At 38.9% G+C, this 25761-nt stretch overlaps 1 protein-coding gene across 1 annotated transcript in view; it reads right to left on the minus strand.

The window, feature by feature from the left end:
* The window catches only part of GUCY2F (guanylate cyclase 2F, retinal), a gene marked incomplete at both ends in the record, with an annotated part of 149662 nt that extends 125155 nt beyond the window's left edge, over positions 1–24507 (minus strand). Inside the window, 4 exon segments of the mRNA XM_079764569.1 lie at positions 17038–17062; positions 17066–17247; positions 17250–17624; positions 24474–24507. Of these exon segments, the coding sequence (XP_079620695.1) occupies positions 17038–17062; positions 17066–17247; positions 17250–17624; positions 24474–24507 (616 nt within the window).
* Positions 24508–25761: the final 1254 nt, after the last annotated feature.

Consider the following 25761-nt stretch of genomic DNA (forward strand, 5'->3'; position numbering starts at 1 on the left):
TCAAGCTGAACAGCAATTGGAGAAAAAAATTAAAAAGCAGGAGGAAAGCCTAAGGGAGCTTCGGGACAACATGAAACGAAGTAACATGCGTATAATAGGGCTGCCAGAAGGACAAGAAGAGCAGCAGGGATTAGAAAATCTATTTGAAGAAATAATGACAGAAAACTTCCCGGATATGGGAAAGATAAAAGTTACGCAAGTAAAGAGAGTCCCAAGCAGGATCAACCCCAAAAGACCCACACCAAGACATGTCATAATTTCAATGGCAAATATAAATGATAAAGAGAGAATCCTAAAGGCGGCAAGAGAGAGACAGAGAGTTACCTACAAAGGAACACCCATCAGATTGTCAAATGATTACTCATCAGAAACACAACAAGCTAGAAGTGAATGGAAGGAGGTATACAAAGTGTTGCAAAGCAAAGGACTGAATCCAAGAATACTATATCCAGCAAGACTATCAATCAAAATTGAAGGGGAAATCAGGAGCTTTGCAGACAAAAAAAGCCTCAGGGAGTTTATCACCACCAAACCAGCAATGCAAGAATTGCTAAAGGGAATACTGTAAAAAGAAGAAATAAACAGGTAAGAAGGAATACAGACACAAAAATAGATATGACTGCAAACAAATACCTTTCAGTAATAACTTTAAATGTAAACGGACTAAATGCTCCAATCAAAAGACATCGAGTAGCTGAATGGATAAAAAAACACGACCCATATATATGCTGTCTACAAGAGACCCACCTCAGAACAAGAGACTCACACAGATTGAAAGTGAAGGGATGGAAAAATATCTTTCAGGCAAATGGAAATGAAAAAAAAGCTGGGGTAGCAATACTTATATCTGACAAAATAGACCTCAAAGTAAATGCCATAACAAGAGATAAGGAAGGCCACTTCATAATACTAAAGGGAGAAATCCAACAAGAAGAAATAATTCTGGTAAACATATACGCTCCCAATATAGGAGCACCCAAATACATAAAAAAACTCCTGGAGGATATCAAGGGAGAGATTAATAGCAACACAATCATAGTAGGAGACTTTAATACCCCACTATCACCACAGGACAAATCCTCTAAACAAAAAATCAGCAAAGAAACAGCAATCCTAAATGACTCACTAGACCAGATGGAATTAATTGACATCTTCAGAACATTTCACCCCAAAGCCACAGAATATACATTCTTCTCAAGTGCACATGGGTCATTTTCAAAGATAGACCATATGCTGGGTCACAGGCAAAGTCTCTTCAAATTCAAGAAGATAGAAATTATATCAAGCATCTTCTCAGATCACAGTGGCATAAAACTGGAAATCAACTACAATAAAAACAATCCAAAGAAATCAAACACATGGAGACTAAACAGCATGCTACTAAACAAGGACTGGGTCACCAGAGAGATCAAGGAAGAAATAAAAAACATCATGGCAACAAATGACAATGAAAACACAACAATCCAAAATCTATGGGACACAGCGAAAGCAGTCTTGAGAGGGAAGTTCATAGCTCTACAGGCCTATTGCAAAAAACAAGAAACAATGGTAATAAATTACTTAACCCTACAACTCAAAGAGCTAGAAAAAGAGCAGCAAGAAAAGCCCAGTGTAACCAGAAGGAAGGAAATAACAAAGATCAGAGCGGAGATAAATGACATAGAGACCAAAGAAACAATACATAAGATCAATAAAACCAAGAGCTGGTTCTTTGAAAGGATAAACAAGATTGATGAACCTCTAGCCAGGCTCACCAAGAAGCAAAGAGAGAGGACCCAAATAAACAAAATCAGAAATGAAAGAGGTGAAATAACAACAGACCCCGCTGAGATACAAAGGATTGTTACAAAATACTACGAACAACTCTATTCCAACAAACTGGACAATCTGGAGGAAATGGACATATTCCTAGAAAAATATAACCTTCCAAAAATCAATCAAGAAGAATCTAAACAGCTCAATAGGCCAATAACTATGGACGAAATTGAAGCAGTCATCAAAAAGCTTCCAGCAAACAAAAGCCCGGGGCCTGATGGCTTCACAGGAGAGTTTTACCAAACATTCAAGGAAGAACTAAAACCTATCCTCCTCAGACTATTCCAAAAAATTCAAGTGGAAGGAACACTTCCAAGCTCCTTCTATGAAGCCAGCATCACCCTAATACCAAAACCAGATAAAGACAACACAATGAAAGAGAATTACAGACCAATATCCCTCATGAACATAGATGCCAAAATCCTCAACAAAATTCTAGCAAATCGGCTCCAGCAGTACATCAGAAAGATCATACACCATGACCAAGTAGGATTTATCCCAGGAATGCAAGGATGGTACAATATCCGCAAATCAATAAACGTGATACATCACATAAACAAATTGAAAGATAAAAATCACATAGTCATATCAATTGATGCAGAAAAAGCATTTGACAAAATCCAACACCCTTTCTTGATAAAAGCTCTCAACAAGGTGGGAATAGATGGCTCATACCTCAACATAATAAAAGCTATATATGATAAACCCACAGCAAACATCATACTCAATGGACAAAAACTAAAGACATTTCCCCTAAGAACAGGAACAAGACAGGGATGCCCACTCTCACCACTCCTGTTTGACATAGTACTGGAAGTATTAGCCATTGCAATTAGACAAGAAGAAGAAATAAAAGGCATCCAGATTGGAAAAGAACAAGTAAAGCTGTCTTTATTTGCAGACGACATGATATTGTACATAAAAAATCCGAAAGACTCCGTCAAAAAACTCATAGACTTAATAAATGAATTCGGCAATGTAGCAGGATACAAAATTAACGCCAAGAAATCTATGGCCTTTCTATACACCAGTGAACTTACAGACAGAGAGACTAAAAAGGCAATCCCATTTACCATCGCACCAAAAAAATTAAGATACCTAGGAATAAACTTAACTAAGGAGGTAAAAGACCTATACACGGAAAACTACAGGACACTGAAAAAAGAGATAGAGGAAGACGTAAACAGATGGAAGAACATACCATGTTCATGGATTGGTAGAATCAACATCATTAAAATGTCCATACTACCCAAAGCAATCTATAGATTCAATGCACTCCCCATTAAAATACCAACGGCATATTTCACAGACCTTGAAAGAACTCTCCAAAAATTCATCTGGAATAAAAAAAGACCCCGAATAGCCACAGCAATCCTGAGAAAGAAGAATAAAGTAGGAGGGATCTCAATACCAGATTTCAAGCTGTATTACAAAGCCACTGTTCTCAAAACAGCCTGGTACTGGCACAAGAACAGACATATAGATCAATGGAACAGAATAGAGAATCCAGATATTGACCCAAACCACTATGCTCAATTAATATTTGACAAAGGAGGCATGAACATACAATGGAATAAAGACAGTCTCTTCAATAAATGGTGTTGGGAAAATTGGACAGATACATGCAAAAAAATGAAGCTTGATCACCAACTTACGCCATACACAAAAATAAACTCAAAATGGATACAGGACTTAAACATAAGACGGGAAACCATAAAAATACTAGAGCAATCCACAGGCAGCAAAATGTCAGACATATGCCAAAAGAAATTCTTCACTGACACTGCCCCTAGGGCAATGGAAGCTAAAGAGAAAATTAACAAATGGGACTACATCAAAATAAAAAGCTTTTTCACAGCAAAAGAAACCATCAACAAAACAACAAGAAGGCCCACTGCATGGGAGAACATATTTGCAAATGGCATCACTGATAAAGGTTTAATCTCCAACATCTACAGGCAGCTTATACAACTTAATAAAAGGAAGATAAATGATCCAATAAAAAAATGGGCAACAGACCTAAATAGAATCTTTTCAAAAGAAGACAGAAGGAAGGCCAAGAGACACATGAAAACATGCTCAACGTCACTAATTATCCGAGAGATGCAAATCAAAACAACAATGCGGTACCATCTCACACCTGTCAGAATGGCTATCATCAACAAATCAACAAACGACAAGTGTTGGCGAGGATGCGGAGAAAAAGGAACCCTCGTGCACTGCTGGTGGGATTGCAGACTGGTGCAGCCACTGTGGAGAACAGTATGGAGTTTCCTCAAAAAACTGAAAATGGAACTCCCATTTGACCCAGTAATCCCACTCCTGGGAATATATCCGAAGAAACTAGAAACACCAATTAGAAAAGATATATGCACCCCTATGTTCATAGCAGCGCAATTCACCATAGCTAAGATTTGGAAACAGCCTAGGTGCCCGTCAGCAGATGACTGGATCAGAAAACTGTGGTACATCTACACAATGGAATACTATGCTGCCATAAAAAAGAAGGAATTCTCATCATTTGCAGCAACCTGGGAGGAATTGGAGAACATTATGTTAAGTGAAATAAGTCAGTCAATGAAAGAAAAATACCACATGATCTCACTCATTTATGGATAATAAAGAACATTATAAACTTGAACAAAAAGATAGATACAGAGACAGTAAAGCATCAAACAGACTGTCAAATTACAAGGGGAAGGTTAGGGAGAGGTGGGGGAGATAAGAGATCAATCAAAGGACTTGTATGCATGCATATAAGCATAACCAATGGATGCAAAACTCTGGGGGGTGGGGGCATATATGGGAGTGGGGTGTGGGGAGGGCAATGGTAAGATATGTACACATATAATACCTTAATAAAAAAAATTGGAAAAAAAAAAAAAAGAATTCCTTCTTTTTTATGGCAGCATAATATTCCATTGTGTAGATGTACCATAGTTTTCTGATCCAGTCATCTGCTGATGGGCACTTAGGCTGTTTCCAGATCTTAGCTATTGTAAATTGTGCTGCTATGAACATAGGGGTGCATATATCCTTTCTTATTGGTGTTCCCCGTTTCTTAGGATATATTCCTAGGAGTGGGATTACTGGGTCAAATGGGAGTTCCATTTTCAGTTTTTTGAGGAAACTCCAAATGTTCTCCACAGTGGCTGCACCAGTCTGCATGCCCACCAGCAGTGCACGAGGGTTCCTTTTTCTCCGCATCCTCGCCAACACTTGTCCTTTGTTGATTTGTTGATGATAGCCATTCTGACAGGTGTGAGATGGTACCGCATTGTTGTTTTGATTTGCATCTCTCGGATAATTAGTGACGTTGAGCATGTTTTCATGTGTCTCTTGGCCTTCCTTCTGTCTTCTTTGGAAAAGATTCTATTTAGGTCCTTTGCCCATTTTTTTATTGGATCATTTATCTTCCTTTTATTAAGTTGTATAAGCTGCCTGTAGATGTTGGAGATTAAACCTTTATCAGTGATACCATTTGCAAATATGTTCTCCCATGCAGTGGGCTTTCTTGTTGTTTTGTTGATAGTTTCTTTTGCTGTAAAAAAGCTTTTTATTTTGATGTAGTCCCTTTTGTTTATTTTCTCTTTAGCTTCCATTGCCCTAGGGGCAGTATCTGTGAAGAAGTTCTTTTGGCATATGTCTGAGATTTTGCTGCCTGTGAATTCCTCTAGTATTTTTATGGTTTCCCGTCTTACGTTTAAGTCCTGTATCCATTTTGAGTTTATTTTTGTGTATGGTGTAAGTTGGTGATCTAGTTTCATTTTTTTGCATGTATCTGTCCAATTTTCCCAACACCATTTATTGAAGAGACTGTCTTTATTCCATTGTATGTTCATGGCTCCTTTGTCAAATATTAATTGAGCATAGTGGTTTGGGTCAATATCTGGATTCTCTATTCTGTTCCATTGGTCAATATGTCTGTTCTTGTGCCAGTACCAGGCTGTTTTGAGAACTGTGGCTTTGTAATACATCTTGAGGTCTGGTATTGAGATCCCTCCTACTTTATCCTTCTTTCTCAGGATTGCTGTGGCTATTCGGGGTCTTTTTTTATTCCAGATGAATTTTTGGAGAGTTCTTTCAAGGTCTGTGAAATATGCCGTTGGTATTTTAATGGGGAGTGCATTGAATCTATAGATTGCTTTGGGTAGTATGGACATTTTAATGATGTTGATTCTACCAATCCATGAACATGGTATGTTCTTCCATCTGTTTACGTCTTCCTCTATCTCTTTTTTCAGTGTCCTGTAGTTTTCCGTGTATAAGTCTTTTACCTCCTTAGTTAAGTTTATTCCTAGGTATCTTAATTTTTTTGGTGCGATGGTAAATGGGATTGCCTTTTTAGTCTCTCTGTCTGTAAGTTCACTATTGGTGTATAGAAAGGCCATAGATTTCTTGGCGTTAATTTTGTATCCTGCTACATTGCAGAATTCATTTATTAAGTCTATTCGTTTTTTGACGGAGTCTTTCAGATTTTTTATGTACAATATCATGTCGTCTGCAAATAAAGACAGCTTTACTTGTTCTTTTCCAATTTGGATGCCTTTTATTTCTTCTTCTTGTCTAATTGCAATGGCTAATACTTCCAGTACTATGTCAAACAGGTGTGGTGAGAGTGGGCATCCCTGTCTTGTTCCTGTTCTTAGGGGAAATGTTTTTAGTTTTTGTCCATTGAGTATGATGTTTGCTGTGGGTTTATAATATATAGCTTTTATTATGTTGAGGTATGAGCCTTCTATTCCCACCTTGTTGAGAGTTTTTATCCATGTCATTAGTCTTGGACTGACTTATTTGGCGTGTGCAACAGAAAATATTTCACTTTTGAGAACAAGAAAAATAGTTTTATTTCTGTTATGCTTATTAATATGTGCAGTTATTCAGTGTCTGGTAAGTTAATGCTCAATAAAAAAATACTAATTTTTATTAAAATGTTCTATTATTTTATGCTAACGATTACTCATTTATTCCCGGTTCCCACCCCACACTCTACCCTTACCTCCCCCCAATGTCCTCATCCATAGGTGTACGATTTTTATCCAGTCTCTTCCCGCACCCCCCACACCACTTTCCCCCCTGAGACTTGTCAGTTCACTCCCTTTCTATGCCCCTGATTCTATTATATTCACCAGTTTATTCTGTTCATCAGATTTTTTATTCACTTGATTTTTAGATTCACTTGTTGATAGACATGTATTTGTTGTTCATAATTGTTATCTTTACCTTTTTCTTCTTCTTCCTCTTCTTAAAGAATACCTTTCACCCTTTCATATAATACTGGTTTGGCAGTGATGAACTCTTTTAGCTTTTTCTTATCTGTGAAGCTCTTTATCTGACCTTCAATTCTGAATGATAGCTTTGCTGGGTAGAGTAATCTTGGTTGTAGGTTCTTGCTATTCATCACTTTGAATATTTCTTGCCACTCCCGTCTGGCCTGCATAGTTTCTGTTGATAAATCAGCTGACAATCGTATGGGTGCTCCCTTGTAGGTAACTGTTTTTCTCTTGCTGCATTTAATATTCTCTCTTTGTCTTTTGCTCTTGGTATTTTAATTATGCTGTGTCTTGGTGTGGTCTTCTTTGGATTCCTTTCGTTTGGAGTTCTCTGCGCTTCCTGGACTTATAAGTCTATTTCTTTCACCAGGTGGGGGAAGTTTTCAGTCATTATTTCTTCAAATAGGTTTTCAATATCTTGCTTTCTCTCTTCTTCTGGCACCCCCAGATGTTGGTACGCTTGAAGTTGTCCCAGAGGCTCCTTACACTATCTTCATATTTTTAAATTTTTTTTGCTTTTCCAGTTGGGTGTTTTTTGCTTCTTTGTATTTAAAATCTTTGACTTGATTCTTGCGATCCTCTAGTCTGCTGTTGAATTGCTATATATTATTGTTTTATTTCATTCAGTGTATGCTTAATTTCTAGTTGGTCCTTTTTCATATCCTCGAGGGTCTCACTAAATTTATTGGCCTTTCTAGAAAATTCTTGAAAAACCTTATAACCATGGTTTTGAACTCTATATCCAGTCATTTGCTTTCCTCCATTTCTTTCATTTATGACCTGTTTCTTTGTCTCTGCATTTTGGCTGCTTCCCTGTGTTGATAGAGTGGCTTTGTGTGCTAGGTGTTCTATAGGGCCCAGTGGCTCAGCCTCCCCAGTTACCTGAGGTTGACACTCTTGGTGCAGCCCTTTGTGAGCTGTGTGCACAGTCTTGTTGTAGTTAAGCCTTGATTGTTGTTGGTATCACTGGGAGGAATTGAACTCCAGGCCAATTGGCTGTGAGGATCAGCTGTATCTATGATGGGAGAACTTCTGTGCTGGATACACCCTTATGAGACAAGACTTGCAAAAGCCTCTGTGCTCAGCTTGCATTGGGCGGAGTCTCAGGGCGGAGCAGACAGCAATGGTTTCCCATCAGCTCTGCCCTAAGAGGCCCCTGTGTCTCAGTGTCCTGTGGTAATCGCTGCAAGCACCTCTGAGAGAAAGCCGCCCTCAAGTTTCGCCCGCTGCCAGATAGTCCAGTTTCTCCCCGAATGAGTCTGGGTCCCCAGAGTCTCGCTCAGAACTGGAGTTCAGAGCAGTCAGGAGCTTTTGTCTCCCTCTCAATTGAGAAAGCCAGCCACGTACTCAGTTGCCAGCCCTCTCCGCACATGCGCCTCTGTACCTCTGCCTTTTGCAGCTCCTCTGAGTCTCAGTGTGCTTTTCTCTTTCCTTCTACTTGTAGAATTTCCACTCAGCCAGCCTTCCTGTGGTTCTGGATGATGTCCGTTTTGTCTTTTAGTTGTAGTTTTGAAATTGTTGTGCAAGGCAGCAGTTTAGGTGTTTACCTATGCTGCCATCTTGGTTTCTCCTAAACCTATGTTTCTATGAAAATTGAAGCTTTTGATTTTTTGTGGCCCACATAAACTTAAACCTTGTTTACTTGGCCCATGTTAGCCTTTGAGTTTGACATGCTTACAGTAGAGCATAAGTTTTTCATTAGACTAGTGGTTCTCCAAGTGTGGACCCTGGACCAGCAGCATCAATACCACCATGAACTGTTTAGTAATAAAAATTTTGGGCCCTACCCTAGCCCTTATGAATCAGAAACTATGAAAGAAAGACCCAGCAATCTGTGTTTTACCATGTCCTGCAGGGAATTTTGGTACACACCTGGGTTTGAGAGTCTCTGCCTTACAACAACCTGAATATATATCCTGGTTTTCCCATTCACTAGCTGTGTGACATTGGGCAAGTTATTTAACCTCAGCCTCAGAAGTCTCTTTCATTAAGTGCATTAAATAATTATCACCCTTACTTTATAACGATGTTGCAAGAGTTGAGTGAGATGGTCCATACAAAGTCCTTACAAAATGATTAGCACATAATAAACTCTCAATAAATAATAGCTATTGCTATTGTTGTTATTATTTTTATGCACAAAATTTTCAACAGATGGGAAGAAGTAAGCCAGGTTCCTGGCAATGAGATAGTAATATGATATCTAATTTTTGGAAGAATAAATGAAGGCCATTTTGCTTTTCTCCTATTTACTGAACATCATATTGTCCTGAAGAATTCCCCATTTAGAGGGATTTAAAGGAATCCCCAAATAGTTCAACAACCTGATAAGCCCAAATTGAAAGGATTTCACAATCAGCCAAGCATTGATAGGCAAGAAGTTGAGGAGAAAGGCGGGGGCTTGAAATAGCCATTTGAAAAGTTTTCTAAAGCGCTTTTTTAGTGAGGCCTCCTGCTAGCCTTTGTGAGAATTAGCAAAAGAACCTTTTCAGGGTAATTGCAATCCCACAAGTGCTCTGCCTGGTGAATGGATGCTCTTTTGTCCCATTGGATCAAAACCTCCATCAAAGCTCATGGATAAAGAAGCAGAGAATGAACTGAATTTTGGCCCTCATGCCTACTCAGATTCCTTGTGCAGGGCACAACCTACATAACCACACACAGCAGCCCTGACTGTAAATTGAGGCCTTTGCCTATGATTAATATATTTCCTATTTGACTTTGTCAGAAACAATGATGATTGGTAATTGCCCCTGAAGTTTAAAGAAAATGAGTTGATAATATGGGAGAGGCTGAATCCCCCTTCTCTGTAACTTCTACATTTACCCCATTATTTGGTGTTAATAATGCCTACACCTATCTACTTGTTATGTGAGTCTCACAGGTGTTGTAAAATTTAAAAGGAAAATACTTATCTCCTCCCTAATCCTGAGGATTAAATGAGATTATCTATAATCAAATACTTTATAAACTGTAGAGAACTGTTCACATGTAAAGTGGTATTATGGTTGCTTTTATTATTTCTATAGTAGCATCTAATAACATCCGTGTTGCTTCCCAAAAGCCCACAACTATAATTATTGTTATCATATTTACTGTAAAGTTTTTATCATTGTCTTACTATTGTACAAGCACAATTTATACCTGGTTCTGAGAAAGGCAGTCTTCCTGACTCCTGTAAAGATGTTAGTGTTATTTCCTAATATGAAACATAAATTTACAAGAGAGAGAAATAACATACCAGCCATTAGTAGGCTAGCTTTCTCTCCCCTTCCTCCCACCATTTCTTTCACTACTATCACCACATGAAGCTGTAATCCAAGCATATCAAACTCAAAGGCTAACACAGGCCAAATAAACAAGGTTTAAGTTTATGTGGGCTGCAAAAAATCAAAAGCTTCAATTTTCATAGAAACATAGGTTTATTTTGATAGAGACATGCTGAATACAAAGAGCTGAAATAAATGCATAATTGTTAACATAAAATAATAGAACATTTTAATAAAAATTAATATTTTCCTTGAATATTAACTTACCAGACACTGAGAACTGCACAAATTAATAAGCGTAATGCAAATAAACCTATTTTTCTTATTCTTCAAAAGCAAAATATTTCCTGTTGCACACACCAAACAAGTCAGTACAAGACTAATGACGTAGCAATAGGCTGCTAAAATATTCACTGCTAGTATTAGAGGAGAGAAATGGTATGCCTGCGCGTAAGGCACCTAAGGGAAATAAATGCAACATGATTATAGTAGTCATTAGGGAACATTGTTGTTCGTTATTAATAATTATGTATAAAAGGATATTGTAAAAATCAAGTTATGAAATTGTCATTAAAACGTTTCTTACATACCGTTATATTGGCTAGGCTGCAAAAATATTCATTGTGAGCCGCATGTGGACCTCGGGCCTCGATTTTGACATGCTTGCTGCAATCACTGTTATTTTGAGCAGATCAGACAAAACCAATCTTCCAAATATTTCTATTATTTCCAAATATTGTCATATCTCTTCAAAGTAAGGGCTTGCTTTTCACTGTATTTTTTATATCTCAAAAGGACCTTCTCTGAAGGTTTGTTTAGAGGTCCACATTGTTAAGATGTAACCTCATATCCAACAGAATAGGAAAGGTCTGCTTTCCCCAGCTCTTCTCAGATGTCACACAAAAAGTTTAGTGCCTTTTTCCTGGCCAGTGTGGCTCAGTTGGTTGGAGTGTTGTCCAGTACACCAAAAAGGTTCTCTCTCTCTCTCTCTCTCTCTCTCTCTCTCTCTCTCTCTCCCCTCCTCCCTCTCTCCCTTCCTCTCTGTAAAATCAGTAAAAAGCATATCCTCAGGTGAAGAAAATAAAATATATAGTTTGTGGAGAATTAAAAACTATTTAAAAAAAAAACCTTAATGCCTTTCCAGTCAAGATAGATAATAACTAGGAACACTTTATTTTTTAAAATTTCTTTATTGATTAAGGTGTTATATATGTGTCCTTATTCTCCCATTACCCCCCCCATCCACCTCACTCATGCCCTCACCCCTCCTGTTATCTGTATCCATTGGTGTTATAGTAATAGTGATAAGAATAATATAGAATAAGTATCAAAGTGTGGAATTACAGTGTGATATTAAAGTATGATGTTAAAAAGTATTGAATGTAATGTAAACAGGTTGATTAAACACCCCTGAGTGGCCTGTATGTAGAAAATATATAAAGTGATCTGCTCCCCATATGTAAAACCAGATATGCAAGGCTCCTGGGACCCGCTGATAAGACACACTGAAGACGCCCATCTAGGCACATAAAAAGAGGAAGCACCAGAGGAAGATCAGAGAGGCTGCTCTGCTCCTCCACAGACGGTCACTCTCCACCCCCCTTCCTGCAATCTGCCCAAGCTCTGCCGTGGACCGTGAGTCCAAACAGTGAGCCGGAAACTGAGGCCTCAAGCAAGACGCCGAGCTGCAGCTGCAACGTTCACGTCCAGTGTGTGTGTCTGTCGGCACGGATCCCCGGGTGGCCTGCCGAGGTCTGGAAACCACCAGGACTCTGTACATAAACCGTGAGTGATTCGTGCATTGCATGTCTGTCTCCTGTGTAATTTATGCTCGGTCAATATTAAGTAAGTACCTTGGGTAGTACGTGTCAGTTTAGAGACTGGCTGAGGCACCCTTGGTCACCTGTGCTTACGTCCCTAAAGGAGAAATTGGGACAATTGGTTAGGCTTATATGCATGCATACAAGTCCTTTGGTTGATCTCTCCTCCTTACCCCCATTCTCCCCTACCTTCCCTCTGAGATTTGATGGTCTGATCGATGTTTCTCTGTCTCTGGGTCTATTTTTGTTCATCAGTTTATATTGTTCATTATATTCCATAAATGAGTGAGATCATGTGATATTTATCTTTCTCTGACTGGCTTATTTAACTTAGCATAATGGTCTCCAGTTCCATCCATGCTGTGGCAAATGGTAAGAACTCCTTCTTTTTTACTGCAGCGAAGTATTCCATTGTGCAGATGTACCACAGTTTTTTAATCCACTCATCTGCTGATGGGCACTTAGGCTGTTTCCAAAGCTTAGCTATTATAAATTGTGCTGCTATGAACATAGGGGTGCATATATCCTTTCTAATTGGTGTTTCTAGTTTCTTCGGATATATTCCCAGGAGTGGGATTACTGGGTCAAATGGGAGTTCCATTTTTAGTTTTTTGAGGAAACTCCATACTGTTCTCCACAGTGGCTATACCAGTCTGCATTCACAGGAGCAGTGAAGGAGGGTTCCTTTTTCTCCACATCCTAGCCAGCACTTGTGGTTTGTTGATTTGTTGATGATAGCCATTCTGACCGGTGTGAGATGGTACCTCATTGTTGTTTTGATTTGCATCTCTCGGATGATTAGTGACTTTGAGCATGTTTTCATATGGATCTTAGCCTTCCTTCTGTCTTCTTTCGAAAAGTATCTATTAAGGTCCGTTGCCCATTTTTTGATTGGGCTGTTTATCTTCCTTTTGTTAAGTTGTATGAGTTCCCTGTAAATGTTGGAGATTAAACCCTTATTGTTGGTATCATTGGCAAATATGGTCTCCCATGCAGTGGGCTTTCTTGTTGTTTTGTTGATGGTTTCTTTTGCTGTGCAAAAGCTTTTTAATTTGATGTAGTCCCATTTGTTAATTTTCTCTTTAGTTTCCATTGCCCTAGGAGCAGTATCAGTTAAGAAATTGCTTCGGCATGTATCTGAGATTTTGCTGCCTGTGGATTCCTCTAGTGTTTTTATGGTTTCCCATCTCATGTTTAAGTCCTTTATCCATTTAGAGTTTATTTTTGTGTATGGTTTAAGTTGGTGGTCTAGTTTCATTTTTTTGCATGTATCTGTCCAATTTTCCCAACACCATTTATTAAAGAGACTGTCTTGACTCCATTGTATGTTCATGCCTCCTTTGTCCAATATTAATTGAGCATAGTGACTTGGGTCGATATCTGGATTCTCTATTCTATTCCATTGACCTATATGTCTATTCTTGTGCCAGTACCAGACAGTTTGGGGAACAGTGGCTTTGTAATACATCTTGAGGTCTGGTATTGAGATCCCACCTACTTTGTTCTTCTTTCTCAGGATTGCTGCAGCTATTTCGGGTCTTATTTTATTCCAGATGAATTTTTGGAAAGTTACTTCTAGATCTGCAAATATGCTATTGGTATTTTAATGGGGATTCCATTGAATCTATAGAGTGCTTTAGGTAGTATGGACATTTTAATGATGCTGATTCTACCAATCCATGAACATGGTATGTTCTTCCATCTGTTTATGTCTTCCTCTATCTCTTTTTTCAGGGTTCTTTAGTTTTCCGTGTATAGGTCTTTTACCTCCTTAATATAACTAGGAACACTTTAGCATTCTCAATCCTACCAATTGAGAGGAGCTAGGAAATAAGCTAGAAATTTAATCTGGTTTGTGCTGTACCTGGTGTTTTGTAACTTTCCTCACTGCTCTATTGGTCCAAACCATACTCATTGACTTCTGGCTCAGTTTTTCACCAGATCTCCAATTCTCTGATGGGGCTGGAGATATGCCCTGAACCAAAGGCCACTTAGCTAAGTCCTAATACTCTGTCTATTTATGTTCATACTCTGGATCCTACTTCTCATGCTCCCAGTGGCTTGGGCACTGCTCTCAATGTATGATAAAGTGGATGACAGGTCTATCTTACTTTAAGACTCTTTCCCCTTCCATAACTCCTACTGTCATATTCCACCTACCACGTGGCATGTCCTCAGATACCAACAATTGGCAGTATCAACTGTGAGTACCACACACTCTTTTGGACACTTGCACACTTATCTACCAGAAGTCATACTTGGGGCACAGCCTAACCAATGGCTCACTTTCCCTGCCTGTCCCTTCCCCTCTACCCACCTACCCACATTATGACTTATGTTGCTGAGGTCCCGGCATGCCTCATCTCAGTCTGCCTATGTTTTATCAGAAGCCAGGGGCAAAATCCTGGAGTACACAGCTTTGTCTTCACTACCTTTTATCTCCCTTTCTGAGTTCCTACTGCACTTCTTATTGCTGTCCTCTTTACCCAGGGTCTGTCTTTGTTCCATAATCACATACCTTCCTCTCTAGCTTTCACCTCTAGTCTTACAAGTTTCATTCCCTTAGTGGGCTCATCCATACTGTCACAAAGAAAATAATCTGATTAAACAAGTCACAAAACAAAAATGACTAATGGCTTAAAGTAAGAAACATTCATTTGCATTTTCATTAACTTAAAGCAGTGTTTCTTTACTCTGGCTATATTTTACAAGCATCTGTGCAGCTATTTAAAATACCTTTGCTGGGACCCTACTATCAGACCATTAGAGAATCTCTGGAGGAGGCACTCTGGCATCAATCATTTTGAAAAGATGTCCAGGTAATTCCAGTGTGCAGTTGCAGTGAGAACCACTGACCTAAGGAAATAAATATCTAATAGTAGGGCAATATTGTGTACATTTGCTACTTCCCTACCTCAAAGGAGTTGTGGGTGTTGAGTACTCAGCCTTAACTTCTCTGTCTGACAGTCCAAATTGCTTCAGGACCTAGATTTATTTAACATTTCGTGGTAAAGGTCAAAATGCCATTTCAAAGAGTATACTATTTAGAATGGGTGGGATATGAAACACTCATGGAATGTAAACTTGCAAGAGACATTGGGATTCATGAAGATTTGTAACATATCATAAAGTTATGATATTACATATGTTAGTCTGTTTCTGGCATCACACCTCCCTGGAAATGGTTTTAGATCTTTAAAAATAATTCTGAGCTCTGCTTCAAAAGTATCAGCTCTATTATGAAGTAATCAGAGCCACACCAATTGCTTAACATTATAGAATCGTGTAGAGTGGAGCTAAAAGCAGACTACGATAGTTCCTGGAACTAAAAATCATTGCCCTCATCCTCCCATAATAATCATAATTAAGGTCCAATACTGAAGACACTTGAAACCTAAAATGGGATTCTGGGTATGAGCCAGGACTTAGCTGGACCATTCTCTAACAAGCCCATTGTTATGTTAAGGAAATGACTGGGACTAGGACTAATCCTAGAAGTAATCAGTTTGACAAAGTAATGTCTGAGCTATCTGTCCCAAAGTGGTGGAGTGGCTGCCATGAGGAAATGAGCAGTGTTCTTACAAATTACTGCCACTTTCTAGAAAAAAGGTAAAGTGGATATTTAAAAAATTAGAACAGAAAAAATCATGACCAAGTGTCACGAGAGTTTGCAATAAGTGTAAGTAAAAGATCTGATTTAAAAGGATCAGGAAGGGCCCCCTTCCCCAAAATGTTCCCACTCACCTTGCTAATGCTAGCTTCAGTGGGTTGATCCAAAGTGTTCACAATTTGTCCAATGCCTTTGCAAAAATTATCTTTGAACATAAAACTTCTCTTGATCAGGCGGGGGGAATGGGAGATATCTGTAATAATAGCAACATTAAAAATATATTTAAAAAAACTTTTCTTGAAAGGGGAAATATTAAAATGCAGACAGCCTTATTTTAATATGCTTTAATTTATTAGCCAGAAATGATGTTCCATATCTGCTACTTGTGTGTTGCAGAGAAAGTAGCCCTGGTTTGGGGGTAGAGGACACAAGGGGGACATGCATTTCAGAGTCCAGATAAGACAGTGATATGTGATAACACAAGGGCCTTGGTCACCTATGAGGGCAAGTACCCAGAAGGGAGTGAAAAGAAAGTCCCCCTTCAGTGACTAGAACAGACAAAAATGGAGCAATAAAAACACTCCTCTTTGGCTAAACTGAAGCCTCCAGGGTTCTAAGGGCATAGAGGGTATGTGGATATAGTTGCTCTTAATGCTATTGTTCCCCACCCAGGTGCTGAGAGCAGGCATTGGCACCTAAAGGCACTTTACTTTTTTAATTTTTTTATTTTTTCCCCATTTTTTATTAAGGTATTATATGTGTACATATCTTACCATTGTCCCCCCCGACCCCACTCCCATACATGCCCTCACCCCCCAGTGTTTTGCGTCCATTGGTTATGCTTATATGCAAGCATACAAGTCCTTCGGCTGATCTCTTATCTCCCCCACCTCTCCCTAACCTTCCCGCTGTAATTTGACAGTCTGTTCGATGCTTTAGTGCCTCTGTATCTGTCTTTTTGTTCATCAGTTTATAATGTTCTTTATTATCCACAAATGAGTGAGATCATGTGGTATTTTTCTTTCATTGACTGGCTTATTTCACTTAGCATAATGTTAAAGGCACTTTAACTGCAGAATTCTTTGTACCTTTTTTCATTCTCCAGCCTGTGTGGGAATGGAAGGGGGCAAATGCATGAAGAACTGGGGAGTAATTTGGTACCCTAGGGCATGAAGATAGGAAATAGGTTGGAAATTGTAGTACCTTTCTCTGAGTCACATTTAAACCTCAGCCAGGAGAAAAGCACTCACTGCGAATTCTGTCCACCAGGCAAATTTACTGGAGAGCTTCCTGAATGCTTTGGCTGTCTTGTCCCGTGTTCAGGACGACCCCTACAGGTAGGCAATGGCTCCGAAGAGTATTTGCAATTTGGTTGGCTGTGTGCACCCAAATGTCTTCATCTGAAGAAATTACTCCAGTCTGAGCCCACTGGAAATATTCCATGACAGTTACCAGCACCAAATGGAAGAAGGGAGTGTCTGAGAAAAGGTCAGGTAGTTTATTTTTTCATATGATTCATAATTTACACAAGCCCAAAAGAAAATCCCTTTGTCCCAGATGTTTCCAAGCAGCACGGCTGCCTCACAGTAGCTGGGGTTGACAGGTCCAATGAATCCTGAAGCCACCTGGTGGTGAGAAATGAAACTGGAAAGGGCCCTGGAAGTCTGGCAGTCTTCACTGAAAATCACATATTCAAAAGAATAACCCGGGTCAAATGATGGGTCTCTGTTGATATGTTCAGTAGCGAATTGAGCAGCAACTTCAGGCAGGGCCTTTGAGAACAAATGATCACGAGCCCAAGGGCCCACAACACCTATCTTGTGAGGGGTGCTCACACCTGCTTAGGGAGAGATGTGAAGGCCAGGAAGCACAACCACCACAAGAGCTTGTACAATGCAAGGTCATAGTGTCCTCTCTATCTTCTGAGAGCCTTAAACCAGAGCATAAGATGAGAGAAAGGCCAGGTTCCAGGAATATATCCTTCCTGTTTCCAGCAAGCTAACAAAGAGATACTGGAAACTTAATGTGCTTTCCCGAGATGGACAGTGGTATTTCCAAATGCCTATCAATGAGAGGGAAAGATGTGTTACTCACACTATTCCTGAAGCTTCTGGAAATATTGGTTATGAAAAATGGCAAAGGGATAGCAGTTCCCAAACTGGAAATATTTCCCCGCTCCCTCCAACCAAAACTCCTCCTTTTCTTGTTCTTCCTGTACTACTTATATCAGTGGATAGCACTTCCATGCACAGTTCACCCATTTGCTCCAGTCAAAAACCTGAGAGTCAACTGATACTCTTCCTTCTTCTCTGACCCCACATTCAATTCATCACCAAGTTCTGTTGATTTAACTTTAGTAATAACTGCCTACAGTGTTGCGAGGATTACATGGGTTAACATACAGCAAGCATTTCTAACAGGGTCTGGTATGTCGTTAGCATTATATTAATGATATTATCACTATTATAGTATTAAATATGTCCACATTTCTCCACCATACTGTCCTCTTGGAGAGAGACAAAAATGTAAACAGATAATGTCAATACAGAGTAAAAAGTGCTGTGATTGAAATAGCCCAGACAGAGGAAGACAGAGAAGATCACCCAAACCCAGATTTCAGGGGAGGGGAGGAGGGAGGAGAAGAGACATCTCTCTGAGTTGAGTATTGAAAGAAAAGTTAGCCTGGAGAATGGGGTTGCAAAAGGTATTGGTATTAAGAGACTTACAGGCTGAAGGAACAGCATGTAGTAAAACACAGAATTTAAAAAAGAAAAGGATATGTTAGATTTTTCAGAATTCCAAGTCATTTGCTCTGCTTGGGTCTATATTATCAGCCAAGATAAGGAGAAGATCACCAAGAGTCATAAATACCATTCATAGGTTTTTAGATTTAATCCTGTAGACAATGGATTTAAGTAATGGGTTGGAAGTGGGGCAAGACTGGGGGCTGGGAGACCAGTTTGGAAGCTGTTGTAGTAATCCATATGAGAAATGATGACAGGCCAAGAGACAGGTAATAAAGATGTAGAAAAAATGGAGATGAATTTCACCAAGATAAAAAATACCAGAGTTTAAGATAGTAGAACCAACAACAACTTGGTCACTGACAAGATATAGAAGGTAAGGAGTAAAAAGGAAGACTCCAAGATGATTTTAAGCTTTTGAGGCCTAGGCAACTGAGTTGAAAAATGATACAAGTCTCTAAATAGAGAACACTAAAGGAAGGAGTGGGAGATATAGTGCATTCTATTAGACATGTTGAACTGGTGATGCCTGTAGAATGTACAAGTGACAATATCCAGTAGACAGTTTGACATATTGCATCTCATAATAGAAAGCTGAACTAGAGATATAAATTTGACTGTAATAAATTGATAAAGGGTAATTGAAGCTATGGCAGTATATGAAATCAACAAAAGACAGTGTAGAGTATAGAAAGAAGCCAGAGGACAAAACTCTAGAACCTACATTTAAGGGTCAGGCAGAAAGAAAAGAAGTCATAATAAAAACTTATATGAAAAGTCCAGAAAAACAGCAAAATCCAGGAGACAGTGATATCTTACAATCCAAGGAAGATGAAACGTTGAGGATGAAAAGTGCCTGTCACATCTTACATTCTGTTGAAGAATTCAGGTAAGCTAAAGATAGAAAGGTGTCTGTCTGTTAGATTTGGATTCAGAGAGTAAGGTTATAAGTTGAGGGACCACAATGAGTAGAAAACGAATAGGAATAAATGAAGTGGTATCAGCAAATGTAGATACTTTCACGATGATGCAGGCTAAGTCTTTCTCCATCTGGCCCTTGCCTTTCAGTATACCTCCATGTCCCACTGTTCTCAGCTGATGCTACAGTAAAATTCTTACAGTTCTACAGACAAATATTTTATAGTCTGTCAAGCATCAGATTTGGAAAATGCCATTTCTTCTGCCTTGAATGTCCTTCTCTCCTCCCATACTCCACTTCTAGATTATCCTGATGAACTCCACCTTCAATACCTAATGGAAGTGTTCCCTACTCTGTGCAGCCTTAGTTAACACCCCCAGGTTGAGTTCATTGTTTTTCCATCTGTGCCTCATACTTATACATTAGGAAATGTATCACTCTGATTTATACACTATCCCTATTTCTGGTATATATTGTGGCAAAGATACTGAACTGTTTAATATCTCTTTATTTATAGGACTTCATACTTTCAACCACAAGGAGTGGGCAACAATGAGGGCAGAGCTGTCTATGCAGAACACAGCCCACTGGAATGGAAACTTCTAGAGGTCCTCTTCATAACCCTAATGCCTAGCCAAATTCCCAACATAGTGTAGGTACCAGACAAATGCTTGTAAAATGAAATAATAAACATTAAAGTTTATCTAAGATCAGTAATAACCACACTAGACATAGTCAGAAGAATTGCTTGGGGGAGATGTTAGTGAGGAAAATCCTTACTACCAGTAAATTGTAAATTTTGACCAAAGATAAAAGTAGTGGCATGACTCTCTTCCGGGCTGATAATCAGCACTGGCACTGGTGTGTACTGGTCAAGCTCAGCCTAGTTGTTTATTGTCAGAAACAATCTGCCTATACCAGGACTCTTAGTTATTTATAATATTGACTTGCACCATTAATTTTAGTATAAGAAAGCCTGACTTCTCAAGAGACCAGTTAGGGGAACACCTGCTGGATCTTAAAGATCTGTCACAATAGTATGTCCCAACAGTTATAAATAAGTGAAAGCTGGTTAAAGCTAGGGTGAAAAAAGAAGGAAACATCTCACAAAACAGCATAAGTCAGAGGCTGAGGAGTGTATAGGATGGAGAGGGAAAACTTCCAACTTTGCTTTGGGGAGGGGGTGGGAGTGGAAAAGTGATTCTGAACTGCCTATATGCAAAAGAGCACAAATTTATTCCTAGACCTTCAAAAATAATCCAGTTCAACTTCTCTCCCCAAAAATAGGTTTATTCCATGTGCGAGGTTGAAGGCATGAGGTTCAGATTCACCATGGATGATGTGTGAGTTGTAGACTCAGCCTTCAAAGAGCCCCAGTCTGGCACTACAATCTAAACTCTAGTCAATAGCCACATGCTTCTCTTCTCACCTTCCCCCAGCCCCAATCTCCCATCTTTGTTGTTATTGTTGTTGTTGTTAATCCTTACCTGAGGATATTTTTTAAATATATTTTATTGATTTTTTACAGAGAGGAAGGGAGGGGGAGAGAGAGTTAGAAACATCGATGAGAGAGAAACATCGATCAGCCACCTCCTGCACACCCTCTACTGGGGATGTGCCCACAACCAAGGTACATGCCCTTGACCGGAATCGAACCGGGGACCCTTCAGTCTGCAGGCCGACGCTCTATCTACTGAGCCACACCAACCAGGGCCTGAGGATATTTTTCCAATGATTTTTAGAGAGAGTAGAAGGGCGGGGAGAGACAGAGAAAAAGAAACATTGACGTGAGAGAGACACATGATTGGTTGCCTCCCAAACGTGCCCTGTGGGCATGGGTTGAACCTGGAACCTAGATATGAGGTACGAAACCTTTCAGTCCTCAGGCCAATACTTCATCCACTGAGCCAAACTGGCCAAGGCTAGCCCCAATATTTATTTTTCTTTATTGATTAAGGTATTACATATGTGTCCTTATTGCCCCATTGACCCCTTCCCCCCACCCCCACTCATGCCCTCACCCCCTTGTTGTCTGTGTCCATTGGTTAGGCTTATATGCATGCATACAAGTCCTTTGGTTGATCTCTCCCCCTTACCTCCACCCTCCCCTACCTTCCCTTTGAGTTTGGACAGTCTCATTGATGATTCTCGGTCTCTGGATCTTTTATCTGCTATGGCAAATTTGGGAGCCAAGTCACTCTAGGAACAGCCTGTTTTCTGGAGTAGCATGGAAAGGGTCCCTATTTTGGGTCTGCATTATAACAAGGATATTGAACTGTTTGATATCTCCGTTCTTATAGGACTTCACTCTTTCAACCATTAGGAGTAGGAAACAGTGAGGGCAACTCCATATGAAGAATAGAGCCCTATTCATAGCAACGGGGCAAGGAGGCCAACCTACTGCCTCTTTTCCCCCAAACACACCTAGTTTGAAGGGTTTTCTTGTAGAAGTAGTACATTTGAGCCAGAAATTAGCACTCAAATAACAAAAGCTATAGTAATTACTGAGTTCTTGCTATGTATCAAAGACTGGGCTAATCTCATTGCATGTATTATGTTATTTTAAAAACTTGATTTAAAAAAACCTAATCACAGCCCTTTAAGGTAAGGACTATTACCACCCTCATTTACAGATGATGAAACTGAAGCTCAGACAGGGTAAATAACTTGCCTGAGGACACACTGTAGTAGAATGGGGATTTGCACCCCAGTAGATTGAGCACTGTACTAGATGGCCTGCCAGCAGACCCTAAATTATGAAGTCATTGAGACCATCATTATTATACCTTTTATGCAACTCAGATTGAATTTGAATGATTCATTTGTGTGTTGTTGTTTTTAAGCCCCTTAGTCCCTAAAAAAAATTAGGTAATGAGTGGGACGGATGGAATAAACTTGGAGAAGCAAATAGAAATTTATTATCCATCTGGAAGGAATTTGCCACTAGTGTTCAAGACCAGCCTTGGGACAACCCACTTACACCTTACTCAGAGTTCAGTGCTGCACAACTGGTGTATGTTTTTTGGGGTGGGGACTGCCAACTATATTATATTCTAATCTTTGAGAATGGAAGTCTTGGGAGTACAGCCTTTGACATGTTTGCTCCGATTCTCAATTTACTCATCGGCAAAATGGAAATAAAATTAATGTAATGCCTTGATGTAAGGGATTAAATAAGATAGAATGCTGAGTATGCAACTGTATTTCAATAAATACTAGCTCTTCCTGATCTTTGGAAAGAATACTGTTGGGTATCAGAAGGTCTGGGTCCTGAATCCATTTCTGCCACTGACTCCCCAGGTAACATTGAAGAATTTGTTCCCCCTCTTTAAGTCTCGCTCCCCCCTCCTCAGCTGAATTAGAAAATCTAAGTCCCTTTCTTCTCTGATGTACATTTATCCTTGGATTCTATACTTCTTCCAGGCTGTGATTTTCTAAATCTCTGAACTATTAAACTGCATTCTAAATTTATTCAACATTCTCTAGTCTTTGCCCTTCTAATTAGTTTATTTTACTGGATTCCCCTAACGGATTTGTACTTAGTTCTATATTACATATCCAGTTCCTGATCATTTTAAATATGGTATAACATCCTCTACCAAGTACTTACAATGTGAAGTACCCCCCACCCAATGCTGGAGTTATGCTATACTGACAATATCGGTTCCTAAAATCATTCACTATCTTATCATCATTATTAACAAGTACACATTGAGAACACGGTTTGAACTTAGCCTGAAACTACAAAAAAGTGGGGGAATATAGGGCCTGGCTAGGAAATCTCACCAGGTAAAGCAACTATGTATATCAAGAGGAAGAGGGCAATAATGTTCACCAACAGGGTTCATATGTAAGGTTAAATATGTAAGTTCCCTACTTGCTCTTGCTCACCATTGTATCTCCAGTGCCCAAACACAATGCCTAACACATAATAACTACTCAACAATAATTTGTTAAGTAGTAAAGAAGAGACATGGAGCACAAATAAAATGTTTTACATTACTGTTCTTAAAAAGGCTCTATTTTAGGCGTTGGTCAGAAACCACTTTTGGCAAAATTATCTAGTAGGTAAAGTGTGTCTTCAAACTACTAGTCCAGTTCTCTATTAATCGAGAGAAATACAACTCTTAAAAAAGAAAATCTTTATATAATTTTCACTGGTATGTAAAAGATTAATCATATTAGACATTTTCATCTACTCCTCTCCAACCAACGGTGTTTGTTTCTAACAGGGGATGAGAAGTTTATGCCAGAGTAATTAATCTATATATTAATTTCAATTTCAAGCATCATTTGCAAGTAGGCAAAGGAGGATGAACCACTTTTTTATTAGAAAAATTAAGAAACTTTTCATGCTCCTCAGGTCAAAGTGATCAACTGTCTATGCTAGGTATAAGGCTGGTATTCTTATAATCCAGCTCATTCCTCTTAAGCACAATGCCTACCCATACCAAGTTCAAAAAAGTTTGCTTTTCAACTGCACATTAAAAGGATTATGCACCATGATGGATAGTAACTAGACTTTAGGGAATGATCATTTATAGTGTACACAGATTTGAATGATAATGTTAAACACTTGAAACTTATATAATAAAAAAAGAAATGTTCTTTGTAGAGAGCGCCTGGGTAAGGTCCCTGAGCTGATTGTCATCTGAATCCAGTGGCACCTGGCAGAGCCATGCCCTGGAAACATACCTTTCCAGAGGCAGGTGTGTTGTCAGTCTGACCTTTAGCTCAGGTGCCAGAGGGTGGATTTCATTATCTAAATCCAGCCAGGCACCAGGAACAAACACAATTATCCGGGCCCACCCAGAAGTGACGATTACAAAGAAGCCACAAGAATGCACATATTTTCTTTATCTTAAACTTTAGTAAAACTTCCTGGTATCTTACTGTATAAAATAGACACACTGTATCGGCTCTAGGTCCCTGTATCTCCATCAGAGGACAGCTGTCCCACCCGGTCCCAGCTTTCCCTACTGTCTTTGTGTCTGTCTCTTTCATTTTCTCAATCCCCTGTCACCTTTACTCAGGACTCCTGTCTGCTCTCTAGCCATGCTGGATGCAGAAAAGAGAGAAATATTTATAGTTTTTAACAAAACTACTTGCAAGCTGCATTCAGCACAGGTTTTTGAAGTTAATGGAAGTAATGCATGTAATAAAGTTTTTCAAGACTTTTGATAAAGACATTTCAAACTAGCTACTTTCATACAGCATTCAAGATAATGCATTTTCAGTGAATGAATTCAATAACCATTCTGTAATGCATGTAGTAAACTATTTAACAAGACTAATAATAAAGATGTTTATAACAAGGTACTTCTAAGCTGCTTTCAGGATTCTTTCAGAGAATGCAAGTGATACCCTTTCTATAATGTATGTAGTGAATCGTTTAACAAGTCTTGTAGTAAAAATGTTCCTTATAAGCTACTTTGCAAGGTGCATTCAGCATAGTGTACTTTCAGTGAATAGAATCCATACCCTTTCTGTAATTTGTGTAATTAGGCATAACAGCAGTTGTAATAAAGATTTTTCTAACAACGGTGCTTGCAAACTGCATTCAGCACAGTGTTATATGAATAAATGGAAGCACAAGCTTTTCTATAATGCATGAAGTGATTATCAAGACCTGCAATAAAGATGTTTATAACTATCTAAAAAAGGATCCTACACCATGATCAAGTGAGATATATCCCTGGGATGCAAGGATGGTTCAAAATATGTAAATCAATAAATGTGACACACCACATTAACAGAATCAATGATAAAAATCACATGATCATCTCAATATATGCAGAAAAGGTATTTAACAAAATTTAACACCCTTCTTGAGAAGAATTCTCAAATAACTAGATATAGAAAGAATGTACCTCAACATAATAAAAACCATATATGACCAACCCACAGCTAACATACTCAAAGATGAAAGAATGGATGCTTTTCCCCTAAGATCAGGAACAAGACAGGAATGCCTGCTCTCACCGCCCATATTCAATATAGTACTGAAAATTCTAGCCAAAAGCAAGTAGGCAAGAAAGAGAAATAAAAGTCATCCAAACTGTAAAGGAAGAAGTAAAATTATCTTGGTTTCTAGATTTCATGACCTTATATCTAGAAAACCCTAAAGACTCCACAAATAAACAAACTAAATCCTATTAGAACTGATAATTGAACTCAAAAAGTTTCAGGAACAAACTCAACATACAAAAATCAGTTACATTTCTATACACTAACAATGAACTATCCAAAAGGAAATTTAAAAAGTTAACCCATTGACAATAGGATCAAAAATAATAAAATACTTAGGAATA

The sequence above is a fragment of the Cnephaeus nilssonii genome, assembly GCF_951640355.1.
Source record: "Cnephaeus nilssonii genome assembly, chromosome: X".
Lineage (NCBI taxonomy): Eukaryota > Metazoa > Chordata > Mammalia > Chiroptera > Vespertilionidae > Cnephaeus > Cnephaeus nilssonii.